The sequence below is a fragment of the Phaenicophaeus curvirostris genome, chromosome Z, assembly GCF_032191515.1.
Source record: "Phaenicophaeus curvirostris isolate KB17595 chromosome Z, BPBGC_Pcur_1.0, whole genome shotgun sequence".
Classification (NCBI taxonomy): domain Eukaryota; kingdom Metazoa; phylum Chordata; class Aves; order Cuculiformes; family Cuculidae; genus Phaenicophaeus; species Phaenicophaeus curvirostris.
In genome coordinates, this window is record NC_091431.1 from 57972193 (window position 1) to 57999431 (window position 27239).

At 38.9% G+C, this 27239-nt stretch overlaps 1 protein-coding gene across 3 annotated transcripts in view; it reads left to right on the forward strand.

Moving 5' to 3' along the window:
* ARL15 (ARF like GTPase 15) overlaps window positions 1-27239 on the forward strand; it is a 225438-nt gene that overhangs the window by 49692 nt on the left and 148507 nt on the right. Inside the window, exon 1 of one of the 3 annotated variants that reach the window (XM_069879797.1) lies at window positions 4996-5092. The exons of the other annotated variants lie outside the window; for them this stretch is intronic. Within the exon in view, the coding sequence (XP_069735898.1) occupies window positions 5018-5092 (75 nt within the window). The 5' untranslated portion in view covers window positions 4996-5017. Of the gene's footprint in view, window positions 1-4995; window positions 5093-27239 lie in introns of those variants that run through there. 3 annotated transcript variants of the gene reach the window in all.

The window sequence follows — 27239 nt, forward strand, 5'->3', positions numbered from 1 at the left end:
CATACAAATGACCAGCAGCATAAGTTAGCTTGGAGAACCCCTTACTATTTGGTGTAAGAGAGGCAAACAGCACATCTTAACTCTTGGATCTGAAGTTCTCTGGAGTGATACCTGCATAGAAAGCTGCATTTCCTTCACAGAAGCCTGGGTGCATTTTCTAAGGAGTTTGGTGAGATGCACCAAACATTGAACAAGAATTTAGTATTTATAAAAAGCTTTCTAAAGTGGATAGCCAGATAAAGTAGAGTGAAGTCAATATGGCAGTCATTTATTGTCCTTACTCAATTTGGCACATCAAGATGCTTCCTTGCCTGTGTTCGGCTGCTGGGACAAGGGCATGTGCTGCAGCCTCTGGGCAGTAGTAGGAGTAGTAACCAGCTCATTCAAACACCTACAGGTCTTCTGCCATTCCTTAACCAGGTCCTGCTGCTGGCTTCATGACTGGAGCAAGGAGGGAAAGGGAAAATGTCAAAGGTTGTTCCTGTTCACCCTCTGCCTCCTCTCTTTTCTTCTTCCTCTTGGAGAAGTGATTTCTGCCTCTTCATGTTTTGCAGTCCCTGTGACAGGTAACATAAGTGGGAAGCTTTTTCTGCGGCTCTGTCCCAGATGAGATCCCACAACTTCCACGGAGAAGTTTGCTTTTCATCTTGGGCCTAATGTGCACGTGTGTCCTGAAAAGAGGTAGTTCTCTTCTCAGCATTGAAAAGAACAGGCTGCTCTTTTATGAATGGGGAATTTTGTTTCCCTCGTGTTGTTCTGTCTGAACTGCCTTAAGCATAATAAGCCAAACTCAGCCTGTAGCAGTTGTATTCTAGTGAATTCTGTATTGTCCCTGTTAAAGTTACTTCTGAACTGAATATGGGTTGATCTCTGTGTCTGTGACACTTCAGCATAGTACTGGCTTCTGCCAGCACTGCGAGACATGGAACAGCAAGTGATAGCATTTGTGGAATCAAGCATGCAAGTACTTACCTTGAGGATGCCCACTGCCTTCTCTTTGTTTAAGTGTGGCCATGGTTGTTAGTTATCCAACAACCAATGAATCCAATGAATAGATAAAATCTGGGAGGTATTGCTGTGATTGTCTTGTCCTTATTCATAATGAAGTCTACAGATATCATTTAAACCGATACACCTTTTTGGTGTGAGAGTCGAAGTATCTAATTATGATTTGACTGTTTCCTATAGTAGAAAATCCACTACAGTCTGGGCAAGATGTTCTAGTATTTAACTGCCTTCCCTTCTGTGAAAACCTATTGCATTTTTCATTCTCTTCTCTGTTTTAAGGAAGATTTTCTTTGCGTTTTTTTTTTATAAGACAAATATTACGAGTTTCTCAAGCTTTGAATTATCAGAGAATATTTTCTTATCTTTCACTCTGTCAAATGACTCTTTCCTGACCTCTTTTATTCTAGTTTTCTGCATATTTGAATTCTCTTCTCTGGAGACATCAGGACAGACAACAGCAGTGCAGCGGGAGTTATTCCTGTGTCAACTACAAACATCATAAAGGCTTCTTTTCCAACTTGGTAATTCCCTAATCTCCAAAGCAGACATCAGTCCTTTGAGGCTACTGCTGATCCTTACAGATGCCCTATGAAAATTTAGCTACCATGCGCAAACACATTTTCAGAGGCATTATTTTCCAGGACAGAAAATACTGTTGTTCTTTTTGTTTATGGATTCAAGTGTGCACACCCTTGGGTTTCTTGTTATGTCTACTATTACCTGTGCACGGAATAGTCAACATGGCCTATGACTTTTTTTCTGCAAGAAACTTGGTGCACATCAAGTCACTTGAAGCAGGGTTATCGTCTGCAGGTTTGTTCGAGGAGCATCTGTTCCAAGTTACATTGCTGTGCTACCAGCCACCTAGTAACATATCGACAAGCTGTCTTTTCCATTATTTATTGGTATTCTTTCTCTGTTGTTGACAATCTTGGGCTTCTTTTGGGCGGATGCTGTTAAGTGTCAGAGCATGGGCGGGTCCCATGGGATCACACTGGAAATACATCACTCAGTGAAAACCCCTTCTTTACAGGTATATCTTGGAGCACATAAGCCAAATAAGCCTATACAATTTTAGAAGTGTTTTGTTGATGTCGGATTGTTCTAAGGGATTAAGCAAAATGTCTTACAGTGCCAAACTGGGTGTGTTCCATAAGACTAGGATTATTACATAAAGACATACTTTTAAAAACCCATTTTAAAAACAGTAAGTCTATTGTCTGTAGACCTGTTGATTGGCATTCATTGTATAATTTAATTTAATTGTTCATAATCAAATCTCTCATCAGCTATTTCACTACATAAAAATTATTTTTCTTCACAAAATCTACTTAAGTCTGACAGGCCTGTATGTAGGGCATACAATTTGTCTTCTGCAAATATTGAGATAGAACTTCTTTCTGTTCTTCTGAACTTTTTCAGTTCCAGTTTTTCAAACCTTAATAATAAGAATTACTCATCCAGCCAGTGCCTGTGCCATCTTTTTCAGCACACTTGCATCCAAGTTATCCAGTTTTGCAGGTACAGAAGTGCCTAATTAATAAGTGGTGTTTAATATCTTCTTGAGTTACTGTTGAAATGGAAATGATTTCATCATAAGAACATTGTTTCCTTTCTTTCAGACAGATGTGTATATTAAAGTTCTCCTGCTTTTCATTGTTACTGTCAGTAATCCTACAATTTCCATCTAATAATGGATTTTTTTTTTATTAGAAGAGTCTTTAAAACATCTTCATTTAACAGTTTTAGCTACTTATTTATCTTTCTCTTCTTTTGCAACTTATGTAATTTTCTTTCAGTATTAATTCCCAGTCAGAAATCATCTGGTGTTGAGGGGACAGCTGATAGCCTATTAATGAAGAGAGAAAATTGTAACTGGGCTGCCACATAACAGCTAATATCTTTAGCCTAAGAAAAATGAAATATCCTAACTAATTTTCAATATGAGCATCCTGTTGATAATGTATAATAATTTTTGACTAAAGGTGGGATTTATTTCTCTTAAATCTAAACATAGAAGAAGCAGATCTGTGACCTTAGATATTCATTTTAAAATGAGAAAAGTCTTACTTTTGGAGGTGCCCATTTCCTTTTCCTGGCTTTAAAAGGCTGTAAAGAAGTAGTTAATTCTTAGGTTTTGATTTGTAGGTGACTTAGGATAGGTGCAAACCTATCATCTTTTTTTCAGATATGAAAAGAGAGAACTACCAAGAGAAGCATCATCTGGATTTCAGTTCTCAAATTTTGCTATTCTAAAATCAAGATTTAAAAGGGGGCTTTTACAGATAATATTTGCCTTCATCTCTTGTTCACTGGTGACTTCAAGTGAAAAAAAGTAATGTAGCTTGTAAGAAAAATGTAATAATTCGTATATGTCACACCTGACAACTGAAAGGTAATTTCTTTGTGTTCCCAATGGGTTTTCCAGATGGAATTTGATAGTCTAGCAACTTGCAGATTAAAGTCTGTTCCCAGATTTGTTGAAGAGAGAATGATTAAAGTGGTCAGCACTTGCCGATCAGAACTGTATGAAAATTGAGTATTTTTACTTTTTGGTTCATCTGTATTTCTTTTTGTCTACCAGGCATTTAAAGTAAAAGGCTGTGACTTGCACTTGTGGGTTCTGCAGAGGAAGTGTATTTGAATGTTCTCTGAAGAATTGTTTTAAGCAGAAAGAAGGATATAGTGACTGCAGAGATCTCTTAGGAGAGGTTTTTTAGATCTTAAAGATATCACTGAAATACATGGGAGAATCTACACAGCAAAAATAGTACAAGGCTGCAGGGCAGAATCTTCAAGTGATCTTGGAACAATGCAAATTTAATTGTTGAGATCTTGATTATGTTTTGATAGCAGATTGTTTTGTTTAAGAAGTTCCAGAACCACCATACCTATAACTTCTCTGCAGATCTCTAGGAGCAGACTGCATCTTTGGCTTCTGAAAGGTCATTCACATTTTGATAGAATCTAACAAAAACAGAACCCCAAAATACCCCAAAACAACAGCAAAACAAAACCCTCAGAGTGTGTAACTTCATATGCTATTGTTATAGATTTCACAACTGTTGTCATCATTTGAGAGTTATCTTTAACATCTGCCGACTGTCACTATCAACTCCAAATTACTAAATGTGATAGCAGGTAACCTGTTTTCATTGCCATGAAATCTATGAGATGTGAATAACCATGTACTATAATTACATGGCACTTACCCTGTGATTAGAAGTGATTACATGGCTATTTGTACCCAAGAAGCAGTGATAACTTTTTTTTTTTTTTTTCATACTGGGCTGGTTTAATTTGTCTTCGGTGTATTTACAAGTTAAGTTTCAGTAGTTTCAAATTCTGGAATCCTTAACATAAGAAGGATATGGAACTGTTGGAACGGGTCTAGAGAAGGGCTACAAAGATGATCGAAGGGCTGGAGCACCTTCCGTATGAGGACAGGCTGAGAGAGCTGGGCTTGTTCAGCCTGGAGAAGAGAAGGCTCTGAGGAGATCTTATGGCGACCTTCCAGTACCTGAAGTGGCCACAAGAAAGCTGGGGAGGGGCTGTTCACAAAGACTTGTAGTGATAGGACTGGCGTGTATAAACTGGAGAGGGTCGGATTTAGGCTTGACATAAGGAAGAATTTCTTCAGTATGAGAGTGGTGAGGCTCTGGAACAGGTTGTCAAGGGAAGCTGTGGCTGCCCCATCCCTGGATGTGTCCAAGGCCAGGTTGGATGGGGCTTTGGGCAGCCTGGCCTAGTGAGATGTCCCTGCCCACGGGATGATCTTTAGGGTCCCTTCCAACCCAAACAGTTCTATGAATTATTATGGTTATACTGTGTGAGATGTGTTCCATTAACAAAAATCCATCATCATTCTTTAAATTGTGTGTGTGAGTTTCTAGGCAATCCAAATTCGTTGTTAATTGGAAGAGCACTTTTGGAGTGGAATTCTCAAGTATAACACTTAATACTAAACTGACAAACTTATTCTCTTTCCGTGAGAAAGTCAGTGGCACAAATGAATCCTTGTCCTGATCTTTTACTAATTTCTTCACCATATCAAGATTGTGATAGAAACAAATTGGGCATATTAGTAACTTTCTGGCAACTCTTTTAAGCAGCTGAATAAATTATCTTTGTACTAACTAGCACATGGTTTCTCTACAGGCTTTATATTAGATGAAGTTATGATTTATGTGTATAGCATTTGGTAGAAATAAATATGCTATGCTAAAATTTGAAAAATAAATGATCATTGTGCTTATGATACCAAGTGTGTAATTTGTGTAACCTTGTAACTTTTGTATGTGTGTCAAAATTGATAGCTTCTCAGAATGCAGGCAAATTTATTTGTCTGTGGTCTGAAAAGGACTAAAAAACGGAGAAGGGATAGTGTCAGTGTTTGTGGGGTTAGAGCCGTATTACAGTGGGGAAGCAGGAGAGGGCACTGCACAGCTGCCCACTGACCCCGAGTGGCCGTGCCACCCCGGGAGCAGGTGCTGCTCTCTGCTCTGTATCGCAACTCTCTGCTTCTTAGGCATCTAATTAAAAAAACATGGCTTTTTTGTATTATGTGGAGTTACAGAATTTCTGGAGGAGTTTACTGATGCAGGTGTCTTCTCCGAGACTGGCTTCTCCAGACTCCCTTTGATCCTGCTATGTCTGGTATCAGGAAAGGCGGTGGTTTTAAGCCAGAAGAGACTTTTTGTAGAAAGAGGTGTGCGAGTAGCTCCTGGTGCGGCATTGGACAGTAGATGGCAGTGCTGGCCTGCTGCAGTGCTGGGAGAGGAGTTGGCAGGAATTTTAAACCCTGCATAACATGCCCTACTCTACATCTCTGCTGCTTAAACGTAAATAGGTTAAATATTGTTAAATATCTAGAACTTTGTTAGTTCTCTGAAGGGAGTTATCCATGTAGAAATTTGGAGGGAACAGCAGGTTATAGGTATTTATTTATAAATCGATTCTAAGTGTGTATGTATTCTTTGGTTATCTGTTTTGTATATGATTCAGACTTAAAAGAGCCAAATGCTAGTGTGATGTCGCTGCCATATGTATGCTCCTAACCTTTTACCTCAGGGGGAATTACTTGCTTTCTGGAGAAATAACTGTTGATTCATGATGCACAGTTAATTCCTGTAAATCTCCTGCTTCCCTGTATTGAAACACTTCTGCTGTCTGAAAACTTGATGACTCATAGTTTATCAGTCTTTAGAGTCTTAAGTCAGGGCCAATCTCTTTTCTAGTACGGGACATCTTTGTGGAGATGTTTTTTGTGTTTGTTGATGAGCACACTTTGAATGATCAGTGTTGTTTCCTCCCACTTTTTTTTTTTTTTTGGTTGGAATGTTAATCTTCTAGGAGAAAACATGTAGTTGCATTATAATCTATATAATGAAAAAAAGTGTTAGAGTTAGCCCTTCTAATGGCTTGTTAGCAGAAAGTTCCTCAGAATGTTTAATCTCCAGAACAGTCTGAACTTGGTTTTCTTCTGAAGCTTTTATTAAAAACCACGTACAGGACATAGATATTTAAAATTTAAGACAATTGTAAATCTTCGTAGAAGTACTGAATTAGAAGATTGTGAAGAATGTAGAGTGTACTTTATTTCTGCAGCTGTATTTCAGTGATGCACTGCAGTATAGCTGTTGTAACTTCGTAACTATACCAGTATGTATTTTTTCAAATTAGACTGATAGTTTCATTGAATTCTTTGTGTTTGGAAGTTTAGTTCCAGTGAGTTTTGTGTGCTCGTGTGCAGATTTACAGGATTTTTGCAGATTCTGTAAAGGAATGAAGTTTATTTTTCTGCGGTAATTTTATGAAGCCTTGTACTAGCGATGCAGTATATCATGACAAACCATTCTTGTTGACATAGTAGTTCTGTGTTTTTGGGAATAAAAAAATTACTAACATCGGAGTATAAAAGATTAAAATGTAGTTTTAGTAGACATTTAAGTTGCATTCAACTGCTTATGATGGCAGAAATAAATTTTGCCACTTGTCATTTTTTAATTTACAAAGAAAAGTACTTAAGGAGCTAGGATTGTGGTCTTGCCCGAATGTTTTCTGTATGAAATACCTCCATATGAATGTTTGGATTGCTTTCAAGTTATTAGAGGAAAAAGACTTAAATGATAGGGTGTCAGTTTTTAAAGATGAAACTTGTATTAAAATGGTTGTTAAAACCTGCCTTTTCTTTCTGTCTTGATACATCTTCAGTGTCAGCAGCCTGGCTTCATACTATAGTTTTTCCAGAAAGATTAAAGACTGCTTGTTGTAAACTTTTACGTTGTAAAAAGAAAATGGAATTAAATAGAAAATACAGTCTCAGTGGTCAAAAAAAGCTGGGAACAATGTAATTGCTGGAAGCTTAGCAGATAGTTCATGGGGAAAAAAATTGGTGGATTTTATGTGCAGGTTGTTGAATTTGTCACATAACGCATTACATTAAGAAATACAAGACCACTTGAAGGGCAGTACTTTATAAAGCACCCCAGAAACTGTTGGAAGTAGCTTTGTGCCAAGGAAAAAAAAAAGCCAGTAATCTTTTTTTTTTTTTGACTGGGTGAAGCTTCGTCAATTCAAAGTTTGTAGTATAGCTAGTTAGTACTTTTTTCTACCTTCTAAAGCTGTATTATGGGAAGCTATGTTTTGTTTTTTGGAAGTAGAAAAAAAAGTCTTTACTTTTAGTTTCTGCATAGTCAGACTTGCTCTTATGTTTGTCATATTTAGAGAAGTTCAATAGGGGGCCCTTGGTGCTTTGATCTAATGCCATAGTGCAGTTTAATGAGAGAGGGGTTTTCAATATTGTCTGCAATATTGCAAATTCTGCCAGCTCTGTCTTAAATAAGAAAATGCAAGATTACACCTTGGAAACCTTCTTGTATTTCTGGGCACTCTTTCTGTTTGAAACAGGTAATTACAAAAACCTCCGGATCAATTTTTGTAAAGGGGCACCCTGATGGGTGCCATGACTGGAGTGTGACATGAGCCTTTTCCAATACAATGGGTGGCCTAACATTCCTCGGGAAGGCCAAGCTCATTAAATATTCTGTTCTTTTTTTCCACCCTCTCCCCCTCTTCATGCACTTAGCTTGAGTTGTGCTAAGTCTTAGGTTTCTTCACTGAGGACTTAGGAAAATTGCATAGAGTTCTCAGATTGAATTTTTTATGTGTATGACTTCATGATGGCATTAGCATGTGCTTTGATCCATGTGTGAATGGCACTGGGTCGGCTCTTATTGCCATATCCAGATGGTGTTACAGGGAACAAACAGTTGTGTTTTAGGATTTCTCAATAGACTGTCTAGACTGGTCTTGCAGCAGACAGATACAGCCACCCATCAAATTAGCGTTTGTCAGATTTATGGTAATGGTTCACCAAAGCCTTCCTGTCATTGACATTAAGATTTATGCCTCCAAAGTTATTTTGTCTTCCGCAGAGTGTAAAGTCTGATAGTGTGTATGTGTGCAATTACATATAGATGTATGTTTGCATATATAAATTTTTAACTAAACAGGAGGAAAGCAACTGAAGAGAAGAAATTGCTATGGGAAGATGCAGAATTTTTAGTGTGGGGTTTTGTTTTTTTTTTTTTAAGATGCTGAGCCCTACAGCTGAGGGAAGCTTTCCCTCACCCGTCCATCCCCTCCCTTCAAATGATAATACGGATGTTCTGTTCCAGTCAGTGTCTCCCATATGCCCTTTTTGGAAAGAAAAACATGTATGTGGATTACTGTGGCTAGATTTTGTGCTTTCATGTTACACTGGAGTAATATGAGCTGCTCCCTGTACGCAGTGGGAATAACCTTTTGACAGGCAGTATGTCCATTCTCAGTGGAAATGTTTTTCCAAGTCTGGCCAGGGCTCCTTTGATCATGCCACCTCAAATGTAGGGGTCATAGCTACTATGCAATCTAAGAACCACTGATGGTTGACCAGGGGAGAGATGATTTTGAGGAGAGCATATTTAAAATAAGCCAAATGAGGTTTGAGGTCTCTCTTTATTTTTTTGTAGGGCATCTGCATTTTGCATTGCGGTGGGAATGCTAAGCAGGAGCATTGGGGAAATTTTAAATTAATCTAGAAATGTTTGTACTTTTGATGGTGGAAACAAGAGGTGGTGTAAATTTCAAATAGCTGAATTGCAGTGGCGAGCTTCAGGCTTGAATGTGCCGGAGCATGTTTTGAAAATGCTTTCCTGGTATAAGGGAATTTCAAGAATAGTAAGGGGAGTAATGGGGTGATGAAAGGATCCAGATGCTATAGTAAACTGTATATTTGGGGAATGCTACCACTTAATGAAGAAACAATTTTACGAAATACTTTAATTAATTTGAAAGTCTGTCTGTGGTATGTGCTTTGGGAAGTCTCTCTCCTGTTTGCTAGGAACAATTATTACTGATAATGAATAAGATCAAGGATACAAATCCATTTGTAGGCAGTTTTATCCTCGGCTCCTTATTTTTCTTGCATGAAGGAGCAACATTGGAAGAAAGTAAATATATCTGGTAAATATGTAAATAAAAGGTAAATATATAAATACTAATTGTCAAGAGTCAACTCCAGGAAATCAGAGCTTGATGTCCAGCCAGCAGTTCGCTATTCCTGCAAAATAGACGTGTGCTCCCTATGTGCTGTTTTGAGGGCTTGCAACCTCTCTGCTGCGCAGCAGAGGCAATACCACTGAATCCTGGAAAGAGTGGCTAGCTTATTCTCCACAAATCCACGGTCAGAGATTGTGATGGTGTAATCTTTGTTTATTGGGTAGATTTCTGTGATTTGTGTGTTCTGAATATGTTTGACTGCTACACAGCTTCCCTCTATGCAAGTTCTGTAGTGGAAAGAATATAAGATAGCAGAGAAACAAATCTTTAGCGGCAGGATAAGAATTCTTTACTTTACGTGGAGAAAGCATAGAGATATTTTGTTGGAGTTTTATTTCCTTTTTTTTTTTTAATTTTTTTTTTTCTTAGGTACATGATATACAGCTACTAAGACAGATAGTTTGTCAAACTTTCTTTCCATGTGTCAGCGGTATCCTAATTTTCTGAATGTCTTTACAACAAAAGAAACATTCCTGGTTTAGACTCTTCTCCTGTGCTCCAATTTTATCAAAGTTACTGTATATGGCAATGAGATATTTTAATAAACCAGTTAATTTAAAGCTTTAATGGGATATTTTTCTTTGATATTTAAGAGTGGAGGTTTTTCTTCTGGTGTTCTTCTAGTTTTGTTTTGATATGGTGGAAACTTGGGATAAAATCTTACTTCATGCTGCTCAACTTGTTTCAATCAATGAAAAGATTTTGCACGGACGACTTAAATTTTCAAGAATCATTACTTGTACAGCAAGACAATAGGGTATTTATATAAGCATGGCTCTTTTCAGTGAATGTGGCTTAATTGATTAGAACATAACTTTGTTACGTATTGGAAGTGAATTTGTCAGAGACGTATGTTTGTGTGTTACGGTTCCTTCCCCAATTCCAGTGACTCACTTTTGGGGCAGCAGCACAGGTACCTATGTCTATGGCTGATGTGTTATAAACTGTTGTCAGTTCTGAGAGGGAAAGACCCCTGGTGCTATAGTGAAGGACAGTCTGCTCGGTGAGCAGGCAGCAAGAGTAGAGAAGGCGAGGTGAGGAGCTACTGGTTAGCTATTTTAATGCCCAGGGATGCTCCCTCCCAGCGTGTCCTTGTAGAAAGAGGTGGCACACCAGTGTTACCTCACTGGAGATGTGAAAGCAGTAAGGCTTAGATTTCTTGGGCTCTGTGTTTGCAGGAGTCACTGTCATTTTATTTTTTTGAGGGAGGTTTTCTTGAGACATGATTAACTAGGAAAGAAAGTGCTGTCATCTCCACTGTCCTCTGAAAGCGAGGAGAGAGGGGTGGGGAGTGGGGAAGAGACACTGTGGTGAATGATGTGTGGGGCATGGAGACAGAGGAGTGGAGCAAGTTGTAAAAAGCAGGTGAGCAGCTGAGAGAGCAGCCTGATTTTAAGGATAAATTGAGACCAGCCTGTCCTTGCCCACCCAAAGAGGCTATCAGTACCTGCAGCTCGCCTGCCCTGATGACAGAGCCAGAGCACGCTGCCTCTGGTGCTGACTGGGCTACCGCTCCCCAGGTGCTGGCTCCACCACCCACAGCCCAGCTACAGTGCTGCTTTGGGTTCCTGACCTGCCCCTTGCTGCCTGTGCCTGTTCAGACCTCAAGGAAGATAGGATGAGGGGGAGCTGCTGGAGCTGACCTTGCATCAAAAGAGAAGTCCTTTAGAGCCATGGCCTAATTCCCTTGTCAACACATGCCACCCTCACACCCAAATTTATGAGTGTTTTAAATCCGAGCTTGTTGGCCCAGTGGGGAATATAAACTAGACCACAGGTATTGTTTTAAGTCTGTCTGACGACCTGCCCACCACACAAATGAGGATACTGAATAGATCTGGCTGTCCCACAGCTCTTCCAGAAGCACAGGCAGGTGCTTGACGAGTCCTTTCCAGTTAATTTGGCAGAAGGGTCTCTTTTCCCCTTACCATGAAAACAAAGCAAAAATAATCCCAACAGCCCATTGCCATACACCTCTAGAGATGTTTTCACTGATAAAGAAACCGTAACTTGGTAGTGGCTGCTCAGCCTGTGACTAAGCAGATGCAAGTGCTAGAGTTTGAGCACCTGGGCAAAACTGGCGGTGGATCGACGTGCCTACACTGGAGTGAGCAGTCTGTGGAAGTCTGTTCAAATTAATAAGCTCTTCAAGCTTTTCTGAGGGCCCTCCCAAGTGATGTTAGCTTTTTAAGGGCAGATTTTTAAGGGTGCTGTCAACTCACAAACTATTTGTTGGAAAATGTTGTCACCTAAGGCTGGTGTAGAGGAAGAATTGGAGAAGAGCTCTGTAGACTTTGTCTTGCTTTCACAGGACAATTGAGGGTGGAAGGGATGTTGGAAGTTCTGTAGTCCAACCTCATAGTCAAAGCAGGGTGAGCTTGAGGTCTGACTAGATTGCTTAAGTATTTATTCAGCTTAGTTCTGGTCTTGAAAACAGACTGGAAGAAACCATCAAAGATAAGGACTGCAGAGCCTCTGCACACTGCTGAACTGTTCCCATGAGGAAAAAATGTCTTTTTACATCAAGTCTGAATCTCTTGGGCTTCAGTTTCTCTACTGTTTCTTGTCCATGCTCCACTTACAGCTGCAAGTATCCCTTCAGAAAGCTCTCAGAACATTTATCTGGATATCTCAATTGCTTTAGATTGTCTCGAAGATTATTTGGTGTTTTTACTGCTGTGGTCTTGTTAGGTTTTATAAGTGAAGTTTCTTGAGCAGAGGGTGCAACTCAGACTGTAGTGTGATTTTTGAGATTTGGCATATTCAGTATGCCACATGTAGTGTAAGTATAAAATAAATTCGAACAAATAGAAATTCGTTCTTTTGGCAATATTGTCATCTGAAACATAAGGAAAAAATGTGATGCCTGATGCATTTGCATTAACAAATGCCTGTTCTGAAAGCAGGAAATCAGAGTGACTTTGTGAGTAACAAAGGGAAACGGATTTAATTTTTTTAATAAGCTGCTGCACCTAGGACGTGGAGTTGAGAGTCTGACTGATACTAATTTCATGTAGGAAACTTATGGTGTCAACAAAGATACAGAAAAGCCAATGGTATCAGAAGACAGCAACATGTTTATATGCTACTGTTTTAAAATATCAGTGCAGCCTGAAATTCATGTTAAAAGAATCAGCTGCATGAAGATAGATGTTTTAATTCTTTCTGCTCTTCAAGTAGAAGTTTTTTTTAATGACTATCAATTAAGTGGTGTTGTCAAGTTCTATTCATAGATTTCTATTATTTTGTTATGGCTTTTTGATAGTAAATACATGCTGAGCTACAGTCCAGTCTATGTTTAGGTTGCAGCTTAATTAAAATTTATTTTGAAGCAGTTTAAGTAAGCAAGCACTAATATGTGTGTGAGGATTCACTAAGTTAAGTTGCATCACGTGTATATGTAATGTACTGGAGTAACAAGAATCCATTTAGTAATTAATGTTTGCTCTCTTTTCGTGCATTATCTGAAGGGGCTTAAGTATCACTTCTTTCTGTGTGGCTCCACACTGTTGCTTGAGGTATCTAGGGCCTACTGTGGCTATGCAAGGTACTTGTTTTATTTTTAAATGGGTAAAACTAGCCTTTTGAAAAGGGACAATGTTATGTTCTCTTCCTTTGCCTGGTCCAAATTGCAGTGGAGCTTTCCTGTATTGAACAGGGTCTACAATGGTTTCTTTCTAAAGCCTGAGCCTTGGATGGTTATTTTTCTGCAGTGATACAATAGCATTCTTGATGTGCAGAGCTACAAATGAATAGCCAGTATTAAAAATTTAGCATTATTTTTTAAAGTAAGACTTGACATACAAAAAGTACGATGTACTGAAGCGAGTAGTTTCTTTAATAGAACAGAAAGCTAGAAGGAGCTGGCACAGGGAAGACATGGGGAATAGATGGTTTCTGCCTTGTTTTATCTACTTATTTATTTTACCTCTGTTGGAATAACTGATTTCCAACTGGCAGACAACAGAATTGGGTGAAAGAAATCTGTCATGTTTTTATATTTTTGCACCCTCTCTGTTCTTACATATATGTAAAGCAGAATTTGTTGTATTTATCATAAACTTTCCATGCAACTTCTAAAGTACCACCTTTTGTTCAGAGAAAAATGTTGCAGGTGTATGTGCTCAAAACACATGGTAATGCGATATGCATCCCTACTGAAACTCAATATGGTGCTCTGAGATGGTACTTTCCATTTTTCTCTTTGTAGGTATTGAAACCTTTCCTACAATCACAATGCTATCACAAAGGAAATTTTGCTGAACAAAGTAATTGTTTTGCGGTTGAGAGCACCACAGATATTCAGATGCTGAAGTCAGCTGCTGTGGAAATGAGCCTCCCTCCCCTGATTTGGCCAGTATTGGTGACCTCTCAACCAGCCATTATCACAGAAATTCACGGGGAAATAGATCCACTCCCACTTATTAGCATGAAATCAAACAGCAGATCTCGGAAAGAATCTGGTAACAGACCAACAGGCAGACTGGCGTGGGTGAGCAATCTCCACGTGCTGCATTGCAGGGCAGGCTGCATGTTGATTCAGTTGAAACGCCTCATACCTGGGGTGTAGCACTTAGTGATACTCAGCCTAGAGGTGATGAATATGTGGATAACTATGCTTGAATCCACATTCCTGGAGAAGGGGTGCAGTCACTTGGACAGCCAAAGATGGTGAGAGTTTTTAGTTACTGTTACTATGTAGGCATCCAGGAGTACTACATATCATTTCCAATTAAAAAAGCAAACCAAATCCCTCCTCTGCATTTCAGGGTGTGGCAGTCCTTCCAATAGTCTGATTTGGAAGCTGTACCCTATCAACATCTGAAATGGGCAATTGAAAAAGAAAAAAAAAACTTCCCCCCCCAAACAAAAAGCAAGCACCCCTCTCTGAAGGGATGAGGCTACCCTGTAGGTAAGGCTCTCCAGACCTTAGTTTTGATGGGCCCCATGTACTTGTAGCATGTGCTGATACTGAAGATGAAAACTTGGCCTTTGCCACGCAGTACAGCTTCATATGGGGTGTTGTGATGGTAGGATAAACACAACAGAGGAGTAGCAGGTTGTCACTGTTGAAAGACTTCTCTTTATGTGTTTGGATGGAAGCATTGATGGAAGTGAATAAAGCACAATTTCCTGTTTCATTAGGCTGTATAAAAGCACAGAAGAAACAATTGGACTTGCTACAGTGTTCTAAAATCTCTTCCTACAGACTTATGAATTGAAAGTTATGTAATGAATTATTTGAATATTGGCTCATCTGGGAAAGAGAAAAGTAGAATTGCTAGATGATGTGTAAGAGGCCACTGAAAAACTGCAGAGAACTTCAATGTCATAATGTTGATTGTTGCTAAGGTTTCTGAGTGAAACTTTCCACCCTTCTGCAAGTCCCATATTCAGTGTGTTGAGACTGGGTGAAGTGGTATGCCCATTTACTCTGGACATGCAGAATACTCAAGCCAATGAAAACAAACTGGTGAAGGGGTGGTTGACACTTCTGCCATGTGTTAAACAGTGTAAAATGGTTGAAAACTTTAGGATCATTATGTCAGAGTTTTCTTATTTTGGAAAACATGATTTGAAAAGTGTAAGCTGAGAGTGGTCCCTGTGACAGAACAGAAAATAAAATATTTTGCTTATTGATTTTTGAAATCTCATCTCTCATCTGTATTGGAAGGCAGGGATTCTGCAAGTTTAGTTAAAGCAGTACTTTTTACTATGCATGGGCAATGGAGGAATCAAAGTGTATTTTTTGTGAATATTTATTGTCAGTATAGGTTTATAATGGCAAAACCAATGATAGCATGTTCTTTAAAAGCAAATCCATACAACCTGGCTTTTGTTTTTACTGACCTAAGATATCAGTGATGAAGTCTGCTTTTAAGAGGTGGCTAATGAGCCACTGAAATAGCTGTAGTTGCTGAGATTCTTTCGGGGAAGATTGATTAAATTCCTCTATATGCCATGGTAACAGAGTAGATCTAGAGTGCACCCAACACAGGAAACATCATGAGCCAATCAGTCTTCCACTCATGATGATTCTTACGCCGAAACTAATGAATATTGCAGAAATTCCAAAGGCAGAATAGAACCAGTATGACTTTTCAAAGATAGCTGGAATTTGCTAATGCTTACCTTGGTCCTTGCTTGTTTTTTAACCCTGCTATGATTGGCAAAGTATTTCTCTTAAATTTTTCTGGAATTCTTGGTGTGCTGACTGAAGATACTTGGTACACAGACCAAGCCTATGGAGACAGTTTTGCTCTATTTTAGAAGGACTAGTAGTTTCAAGTCAAGACCAAAAGAATGTTGTATGTATGTAACACATCATGCATCTCAATTTACATTGAGCAACTGCCACATATATATTGATGTCCTTCATCTTGGCATGTTAGGGATGCAAAGGAGTTAAGAGTTTAGATTTTGTCTGAGACACACGGTAGTGTTAATTCTTGTTAAAATAAGTCATCCACAATAAGCACTTAAGGGAAATTCAAAGCTATTACAGCAAATGGCCTGCCAAAAATCTTAAGTCATTTATGACAGTCTAATAATGTTAAATTCTTCGTACATGTGTAAAAATGGTGAAACTTGCAGGTCTAATTCCTGAAAATGTGGGCAGCATGGAATTGTATGAGAACACTGATTAATGAGTTGCACTGCAAATTCACATAGTTCTTTATGTGCAGTTTGATTTAACGGAGAGTTTAATTGTTGATAGAAATTCAGAGGTCCCTTAAAGAAACAATTTGGTTTTGTTTACCCTTAATGAGATTTTGTGTGGCACCTGCAAGGTAACTTTTTGTCATAGATTTTGTCTAGTCAGGTACCACCAAATTATTTTTAACAAGGAAATTATGAAAAGGGCTTTGCTTTTCTAGAATTCCACGTACAAGAGACTTTTCCAAAGGAAACATGCACCATCATGTAATAGTGCAATACCACCTTGCTGCTTGTGTAGGCCTTTCTGTTTATTTTTACTGCATTTGATCGTTCACACAGTTTGACTTTTCTGATCCTTCTGAATCTACGTAGCTTTAAGATTGGGGAATGAAGTCCAAGTCACATGCTAAAATGTCTATTTTACCCTATTTTCTACACTTGTAGGTTCTTAATTTCTGGCTTCAGTATTATTTCGACTGGTATCGGTGGCATATCAAGCTGTCTCTGAAGGATTTTCTTCTGTGTTTATCTGACACACAAGAAAAATTTTCCTAGGAAATACCACTGAATAGTATGGTTGATTGGAGTAGAAAATATGTTCTATTAGGCTGGAATGTAAGGCTTAGCAGAAGGGAAAAGCGGTAGACAGCAGGAAGAAGAATTGTGATGTATTTGTCATTAAAATACTTCGGTGTGCCTGGAAGTCATGGTGGGTTTTAATGTTTTTTACAATCGACTTAGTGCAAAAGTATTTACCTGGTTTCGTACTATTCAGCTCTGTACTTATCGCTGTCAATGTGATTTTTCTAATGTGCTCTTCTAAATCAGTTCTTGGTCTGTTGGAACTTTTATCTTCATCTTATTTGTAGAAGATTATTTTTCCTGAGATTTTTATTACTGTGGAACTTAACTGTTTTTACCATTTAAGGCTGCATTATGCCCCCAGTTGAAAAATCTTCAAACATTTAGACTACAGCTTAGTAGTTAATTTTGATTTTTTGTTTCTGGACAAGAGTCAAATATGAGACTTCTAAGCTCAGTTGTGTGCTCTTACAGTAAACTACTTCAAATTACTGTAATCTTCTTGTATTAGATGGACATGACAATCATGTTCTTATATTTTTCTTATTGTCTTTAAGAAGAAAACTAGCACTTTTAGACTGTGTTTCTATGCTCAAAGACTCTTCTTTTGAACTACATATAGATTGAATCAGTCCGAAAACCAAATTCTGACTCTGAACAAAATAATAAAAAAAGCCATATAATTATTAATTCTCTGTAGTGCTTTATACTTTACTGCCTTATACACATTGCATTGTGGTTTGGATCACATTAGACTTCAGTGTTATTTCACTGGAAGTAAGATTTTAATAACAACATAGCTTTTTCCCTTCCTGGTAGTGTTCTTAGGTGTTTTTTTCAGCTCTTTGGCTGAATTTTACTGTTCAGACTGATAATATCTTCAGCTTTGTGAGGTTAGCTGCATTTAAAAATAGGTTTAATGAAATTTGCTGGCTTGTTTCTAAGAGTTAAAAAATAACCCAACTTGCTGCTAGTTTGTCAGTTTAACAATATAGGCAATGGCACATTTGTCTTGGAAATCACAGTTTGCCTCATAATAATCCTTCTCTATTTTTTTCCTTAGGAAAATGCATTTAGAGTTGTGAACTTGAGACAGCATATGTTCACCAGAATTTCTTATCTTCTGCTTCATATTGAACTGTCTGCCTGGATATTCTGTTCTTTTCCATCAAAATAACTCCAGGCTTAAAGAATGCAGTTAATTGCTTAAAAGATCGGAGTTTTTTTATTTTCCTGTGGTAAGGAACTTGGAAAATTCAGTAGGAAAACAGTAACTGTTAACAAATTTCCAGATTTGAATGGTGTAGTTAACAGTGTCAGGGAAACTCAGCATTTTGTCTAAGTGGCTGAGGCTTGATGAATGGTCAGGCTTATGCATTTTTACACATTGTTCCATATTTTTTAGTTTGATTTCCTTGGCTTTCATCAGCTGAGGATAGTGACCTGGCACAATTTGCAGGTGCTACAGCTCCTCTGTTGCAGGAGAAATAGGTGATCATTGTTTACATTGGGTACTAGAAATTTTGCCTTTTGCCAGAGAACAACATGTGTTTCTCATTTATATATGCTTTATAAACTTTATGAAAATGAGTAGAAAACATTCTTTTGCAGTAACTACTTCAACTTCTAATATTTCTGCTCTTGACCTGCAGAGTCGGAAGCGACTGGAGACTTGGGGGATCTCTTCTATTTTTAATTCCTTGGGTTCAGTATCTGCCTAGAAAGGTCCCCTCTACTTCCTGCTCACCTGTGCAAGTCCAAGGAGTTTGTGTCTAGAGCTGATGCCACAACCACCGACTCTTACTCTGTTGGGCTGTTGAGTCAGATTTTTTGCTTCCTACCGTTCTGCAGATGTGGTGTTTTGATTGATGTTAGTAAACTAGCACCTTGTTCTAGTCTATGCTCTACAAACCTACCAAGTGAGTGTTCTTTTAAGTGCAGGTTGATTCCACCTGTGCGTGAGATAAGGATGTTGTGCAGCCCACTAGCAAACTAGGGTTCAGTATCTCTTATTCTGCTTCGGAAACTGTGAGCCTCTGGCCTGGACAGGCGCACACTCTCCTGGGTGGAAAACTGGTTGGCTGGCCGGGCCCAGAGAGTGGTGGGAAATGGAGTTAACTCCAGCTGGAGGCCAGTGACAAGTGGGGTTCCCCAGGGCTCAGTGCTGGGTCCAGCCCTGTTCAATGTCTTTATCAATGATCTGGATGAAGGCATTGAGTGCACCCTTAGCAAGTTTGCAGACGACAATAAGCTGTGTGGAAGTGTGGATCTGCTGGAGGGTAGGGAGGCTCTGCAAAGGGATCTGAACAGGCTGGACCGCTGGGCTGAGACCAATGGCATGAGGTTTAACAAGGCCAAATGCCGGGTCCTGCACTTGGGGCACAACAACCCTGTGCAGTGCTACAGACTGGGAGAAGCCTGGCTGGAAAGCTGCCTGGAGGAGAAGGACCTGAGAGTGTTGGTCAACAGCTGACTGACCATGAGCCAGCAGTGTGCCCAGGTGGCCAAGAAGGCCAATGGCATCTTGGCTTGTGTCAGAAATGGTGTGACCAGCAGGTCCAGGGAGGTTATTCTTCCTCTGTACTCGGCACTGGTGAGACTGCACCTCGGATCCTGTGTTCAGTTCTGGGCCCCTCACCAGGAGAAGGATGTTGAGGCTCTGAAGTGTGTCCCGAGAAGAGCAACAAAGCTGGTGAAGGGGCTGGAGAACAAGTCTTATGAGGAGCGTCTGAGAGAGCTGGGGTTGTTTATCCTGGAGAAGAGGAGACTGAGTGGAGACCTTATTGCTCTCTACAACTACCTGAAGGGAGGTTGTGGAGAGGAGGGAGCTGGCCTCTTCTCCCAAGTGACAGGGGACAGGACAAGAGGGAATGGCCTCAAGCTCCGCCAGGGGAGGTTCAGGCTCGACATAAGGAAAAACTTTTTCACAGAAAGGGCCATTAGGCAATGGAATGGTCTGCCCAGGGAGGTGGTTGACTTGCCTTCCCTGAAGGTGTTTAAGGTGTGGGTGGATGAGGTACTGAGGGGCATGGGTTAGAGATTGGTGGGAATGGTTGGACTCGATGATCCAGTGGGTCTCTTCCAACCTGGTTATTCTATGATTCTATGATTTTCATCAATGTTTATGGTATGACATTTGTTCTGAAATACTTTTTTTATTCAAGTGTCTCTCTTTACCTGCTTTTATAGCTAGTTATTTCTTCCTGATGAAGCATTGATCTCTTGATCAACTTGATAATGTGAGCTGAAGAATTTCTTGCAAGGATGAGGAAATGTGATCATTTACATATCTTTTCAAGTAAAGAGGAATATATTGTTATTACTTAGAAAAGTAAAATACTTTGGTGCCTTTTCAGTCACTGTGATTTTAATTTGGCACATTTTAGTGCAGTTAGTTTTGTTTTAAATCTCACACTTCAGTGTTATTACCCAATAACATAACTGTGCCACAGACCTTAATCCTTGTGTGAAATGGTATGAAACATCCTGTGTCTTATGGTATCTTTTCATTATTATAAATTGCTTTGGAGAAATACTTATGAGCTGTGAATGCTGCTTCTTCAAGGAAAAAAAAGTCTCTGTGGTATGAGAAGAACTGTGTCCGTCTCTTCTCATACTCAATACGTTCCTTGTGCTGCAGACACACTGATCTAGTGATATGTAGGTAATTGGCAGTTACTGAAGTTTCACTGTGAAACTTGTTTCCTTATTATACCTTTATGTTACAAAACCCTAGCTTCCAGTTCTTTATTATGATTCGTTAATAATGTCAGTCCTTAGGGAAGTGAATATAAAAAAAATGAAAATACTTTAAGCAAAAAGGTTGAGTTTAAGCCAATGTTCTGCTTTTAAAGCTATTCATCTGTCTGAATCTTTAAAAGACAGCTATCTTCCATTTTTTTATGCCTGTTTTTATTCATTGTCTCACTCTGAATTATGCTACCAGCTCCAGATTGCTTATGTTTCTCTGATAGACTCTCATCATATGGCAGTTCTCCTTGGTCCTCAGTGAAATTTTCTCTCTAGCCAGCAAAAGGAGGAGTTTCCCAGCTCAGCAAGATTTATGCTTAGCTTGAATAAATGGTGAAGTTTTTGTTCCAGTAACCAGTGAGTCAGTTCTTACTGAGACATCTGCAGCCTCCTTAGGACAATTATCTTAGAACAATCTCTCACAAGATGTGCGTTAAAGCAGGTGAGGAACTGAGCACTTCAGTACTGTGCTCAGTTGTCTGAATAGCATGTTGAGTTTATTTCTGCTAGGATTTATAATCACATTTCATCAACATAAGGTATATCCTTAAGTAACAGCCTATTGCTTTTTGAACTTAAAAGAATTTTTATGGAACTATTGTGTAATAATTATCTGAAAAAATCAGGCACCCAGCACACTGTCAGTGAAAGCAGTAGTACTGGGAAAGGAGTGGCACAGGAAGATTTTCAGAGTGAGGGCTTTTACTTCTTTTTCAGAAGTGTGCATTTGCTAGAGAAGCCTGGATGCTGTATCCATCCAAAGGAGAAAAATTTGAATCCTGCAAAGATTTTGAGCAGCTCTAAGTCTAAAACCAGATCTTTCCCACAAAAAAAAAACAACCCCAAAAAAACCATAGTGATACCTTCCTGTGGTTTGAAGTATTTCATGCCCCTTAACTGATAAAAATGATAAAAGTGATTGTAGTTTCACTAGGAGAAACTTGTTGGTTTGGGCTGTCTGTATTGCAGAGAGCGCATGCTGACAAACCCTTGAGCAGACATAGCTGTATGGCAGGCTGTTTTGTGAGCAAGACCACAACAGTCTGTGGTTTCACAATAAATTAAGTTGGCTCTTTCCAGCTCCTATTTTCCTCCCACAGAAGTTAAAAGCTGTGGCCTTTCAAAGGCAACTTAACCTCTAAGTGTCCAGAATTTATCTACGAGATATTCTTTACCTTTATTTTCCCCCCTCACAAGTATATGATGAGGTATACATCAACATTTATTTTAAAATTTTTTTTGAGCAGATCAGTGTGTTTTTGTGTGGGGTTTTGTATTTTACTATATTTGTTTGGTTTTGTTGGCTTACTTTTTTAATGGTGTATGCACATGAAAACAGTTTGTAGTTGACCAGTTGCTCTCTGTGATCTGTTCACTGTCAGATCAGAATCCTCATATCAGACTGAGTTTTGTTCATGAAATTTTCAAGCACAGGAGTCAGAGCACCTCTTGGGTTTCTCTTTGAGGTAGTTTAAAGGCTGTGTAGCCCTTGATCTGTGCGTGGTCAGCAGTGATAAAATAGGACAGTTCTGATTTTACTGTGCCAGGTGTAGATATAGGTACATAGCTAGAAAAGAAAAAACAAACTTGCAGCTGGAGAGAGGAGAAATGCAAAATGCTTGTTTTGAACCATGAGATCTTTTCAATGCCTGAAGTTTCTAAAATCTAACTCATTAAGTGTTTGACTGTGGCAAACCCTGTTTTACACTTGAAGAGACTCTCACTGATCAAAATGTGAAGAATTTTTAATGATACTTGAGATTCATATGCCTTTCTCTAATTGTGTATTTTGGATTAATGTTTTTGTGTGGGTTGGTCTTCTCTTTCCTCCCACAGTAATCATGTGTTGTGCTAGCCAAGTAAAATTCTTATACCATATAAAGGGGGAAGAGAGATTCACATATGTGTTACTACATATTTCATATTCCCTAGATGTTTTGGTCAAAATAGATAGTATCTGATTCATTCTTATTCATTCATGGGAAGCCTAATGAATAAGAGATACCCATAGCCTAGAATTATATAATGCTTCAAATTCAACACTGGAGGTTGGTAGCACCATAAACTGTTAATAGATCACGCCCAGTTGATCTGCCATTTGCCTCTCTGCCAAGACTGGTGTAATTCTCACCCCATTTCCTAGTGCTGGAAAGCAGTCTAGTCTTCAGTGTTGGAAGCAGAAAAATTCTTTGGCCAGGAGACTTGCACTGCCTGCAAAATATAGTTGTTCTTTTTTTTCTGTCCACCTTCTTTTATCTAAATTCTCCTGTTGGTCCCTGTTAGACTGTGTGTAGTGCTTTCTATGCTTAAATTATTTGAGTGTTAACTGCATAGTCTGTTGCTATTCTAGTAACTGTTTTTACATCAGTCTCTACCGGTATCTTCTTTCCATTGCCTCCTCATAATTTTGGAGCAACCAGATGTTCATTGGTTTGCCAACTTCTTTGTTGAGTAATGCCTAAATTTACTATGTTGTACTGTATGAGCGGAGAGAGAATTGCTAGTTGAGACCCTGAGTAGGTAGGTTTAAAAATGACAGTTGAAACTATACTTTCCTCTTCAATGTACTATCATGCTATCATAGTTTTGGTTAATTTTGCTCAATTTTGCTCTATGGTATTTTGCAAAAGAATTCTAAAGCTCTGAAGTTTTTCCTTTGTCAATGGGTCCTTCTTTCCTGTGTTGTGTTTTTGTACAGGCTTTCTTACTTTGACTCATGCCCACAATCTCTTTCTACTTTCCCTTAGCTGTGAACACCTTCACTAAGACCAGACGTTATAGAAAAACAATTTGATTTGCTGTCCTTAGAGATTTCTTCTGTTTTCTGACAGGCTTGGTGGTAAATGTTAGTTTTGAAATCTTTCATAAGAAAGAACAAGACATATCCTGGGGCATAATCTTGGAGGAAACATTGCCTTAAGTAAATACTACATATTTCTTCTTTTTTTCTCAAAACATACTTTGAGTCTCTCTAGGTTCCATTGTGTTCCTAGGCTAGGCACATGCAAACAGCCCAGGAGCTGTTTTCTTTTAATTACGTTTATGATGCCCCACAACTCTGAAAGTGTGGGCTGAAGGTGCGTGGAAAAAATATCTCTGAAGTTGGTTTTGTAATATTGCTGTTATAGTGGGTGGAAGAATTCAGATCTTGTTACTTTTCTCTGGGGTGTTTTAACTGTATCATCTGAATCTCCCTTAAGATCTTCAGGCTATCAGTGCATGAGGGCACACTTCTTTTGTTTGTGGTACTTCAGCTTTTTTCCAACTGTGTTTCAAATGGATGTGCTTGTGGATTTTTTAACTTTACTGAATCTTTCTGAGACCCTTTTTGCTACATTGTAATTGGCAGAAATCTCACTTCACCCATAGTGATGGGTTTTACTCTCTTCTAAATGTACTTTGCATTTCCCTAGCAATTTAGGAGTAGGACAGCAGCAATAGGTCTTAATTTTATTTTCTTTTTTTAATGTATGGAATTCAATGCAAGTCTTCATTTATCTTTCTCTTCATCCAGTGTACATCTGGGTTTCTGCTTGCACCTGAAGTATTTATCTAATTTTGTTTTTTTGAGGTTCTTTGATTCATTTGGGCATGGAATTTAGATATGTCACTGTACTGTTACCATAAATCCTATCATTTATATTATTACAGATGTAATGCTATGTATGCCATGTGTATCCAATATGGAGGTCCAGGGTCTGTGCATCAAATAGTTTTCAGGGAGAAGAAAGAAACGAAGTATGCTTTTGCTTTTAGGTGGCACATAGTTGGCATTAATAGAAAAATCAAAGAGTACCAAGTGGTCTATGTGCTTCTTTCTGGTTTTGTGAGCTCCTGTGAGCTTGTAGAACACAAGTAATTGTTCATGCCATGCTGAACAGAAGTGTTGTGTAACCCTCCTTGTGACACATGTGCATCATGGAAAAGTGTTTTGTAATTTGGCTCAGAAACTGTAAAGGGATGACTTTTGGCAGGCCTTAGAGCCTTACACTTTGTGTGTGTGTGTTTGTGTGTGTAAGATACATTAAAAAAATATATCTTTCATTGCTATTAGAAGTTAGAAATGACAGGAGGTGCTTGACTATCCTTAACTATTGTACATTTTGGTGATGCTGCTATTACCCTTTTCACTGGTAGTTTCAATGATTCTTTGGGATTTTTTTAGTATGGTTGTGTTTCCTTAGGTTGTGCAAAAAAGTTTGCAGAGGCTTTTATTCAACTTTTTTGTTGCCTTTGTCTCTTGCCGTTAAACATGAATGAACTGATAGGTTGAAAGTGATAAGTTATTCTTGTGCAGCAAAAGGAATGGAAAGGAAACTGTCAGAGAGGAAACAACTTCAGCAATCATTCTACACTTAATGAAACCTGAAAGTGTGCGACAACCCTGTTGGATCTGTATTTGACACTGCAGTGAAGTGGGTGATAGGCTTCTCCTGTTCAGAGTAGCACCTGGGCATATGTTTAACTCTTTTGATGACTCAGCTTTGCTTTTTCAGAGTCATGTGCTGTTTTATTTTATATAGGATTTTAAATCATACTATTGCACTGCATATCTGAGTACATCAAGAACTTAATATTGTTTTTCTTCATGCTTTCTTTAGGCACAGTGTGAGTGGAGAGTCATAATTAAGTTTTGCTTTTCCTTCATGCTCAAAGAGTGTGCAAGAGTTTAAGGTCAGAGAGACCTCATTTTCTGTTTTGGACATGAGGTTTATGGCTTGTTTTGACTGATAGTAAAGACAGGACTTCTGTTGCTTTACAGCTTCTTCCAGGGAAATTATGGTTTTGACTGCATTTATCGAATTTTTGTGGCCCATAAAGCCCTGAACTTCTGGGTGAGGCCTTCAGAAGTCCCTCTGATATGAGATAAAACAGGTGGTCTCTGCCTAGTGACTGTACAAACAAAGATACTGTCCTTCATCCTTGTATGATGTGGCAGCAGCAGCTTGACTATCAAAAACTGAGTTGAAACCTTTATTTTATCCTTGAGATAGTGAACACTTTATTTTCTTGAGAAATCCAAAAGTTGTTCTGGATGTCAGACAGGATTCAACCCACTGTGATTGTATTATCACCACTCAAAGGATGAATGCATCATGACCATGAAGTATTTTGAAGTGAAGTGCTTTGAACAGCAGTGTCATATCTGGCTTGTCGGAAGTCAGCCAATTCTTTATTCTTGACCTGATTTCCTCCAAGCCTTGTCCACTGGTAGCGGAGTTGTCAAATATGTCAAAGAATGAACAGAGCTGCGTCGTTTGTCTGGTTTTGATACTTGAGCCTGTGTCTTAAATCTTGTTCAGCTGGTGAGTCCATAGGGATGTTGAAAGCATGTTTTGAGACTCCAGAAGCTCGGCTCCTGAAATTCTGAGAAGTTTTTGACAGGGGTTGGTGAAAAATTTCAGTCAGTAAACCCAAATGTATTTCTTTTTTTAGTGGTCAGAGGAGAGAATTTGATATTTCCTGCTCCAAACCATATGTTGCAATTACAGTGCCCTGTAACATTTCTGTAAGGTGGGACATCACCAGGACTGTGCTCTGTAAAACTGCCTCACTTGATTAAGAATTTGTTTTCCTCTGTCCCATTTTATATTTATCCTGTCTTCAATGTCATGTGCTTGTTTGTCGCCCTGCAGTACAGGCTGATATAAAATTGGAGATGTGTAGGCAGATGCAGAGGAAGAGAAGTTTTGGGTTCAACCTGTGGGCTGACCAGGCACCCATGAAGACTGGCCAGGTTAGAAGAGAGGGTTGCTTTGCCCTGTTGGGGGAGCAGTACAGGAGGTCAGCAGGCCTCGAGCAGGAGTCCCTCAATTAGAGTTCGGATTGCTAGTCTGTATTGGGACGGAAGAGCTTAAATGCAGTGGTTACTGTTTAATGAGGTTGTGGGTTGTAAAAAAAAAAAAAAGACTGGTCATGACTCTATCACAGGTGACATTTCCATCTGTGTTGGACGTTAGGATGGCAGTGGCTATGTGAGTATTCATTCGTCTCTGTTGGTAGCCACAAAATGACAGTAGTCTCTTAGGTTTTTCTCATTACTGTTCTCATACAGATGAAGGTGAACTGTATCAATCTGATGTTTTGGAAGCATGGAAGCAGTGTTACGGGATATGTCTTAAAATTGATATTTTGTCCTCTTCCCACCTGTTTTTATAGCAGTAAAACCACCTGTGCAGGAGTATTGAAACTGAAGAGTCTGTAGCTTTAGTTCACGTGGTCAAATACATAGATTCGAAGGTGTTAATTTACACATTAATATATTCAGACAGCTTAAAATTAGTTTATTTCTATATCCCGTTTTTTCCCCCATTTGTCTCTTAGATGTGTGTAATTTCTTTCAAGTCCCTTGAGTATTCTATTATTTGCATTCACTTATTCCACTGCTGTTTGTTCACTGCTGTTTGTTCACTGCTGTCCTCAGTTGTTTTTTATCCTTTTTTTATGTGTTTATACTTTTTGTACTTTTGTACTTACACTTACTGTAACTATCTACCTTGATTGCTTCCCCCTCTTCCCCTTTCACATTATCTCTTCAAGGTTTGAGATTTCTTTGCACTTGTGTGATCTCATACAACATCAGAGCTATGGAGCCTCCTGTGTGTAAATTTGACTTTTTTTGTCCTTGAGTTTTCATC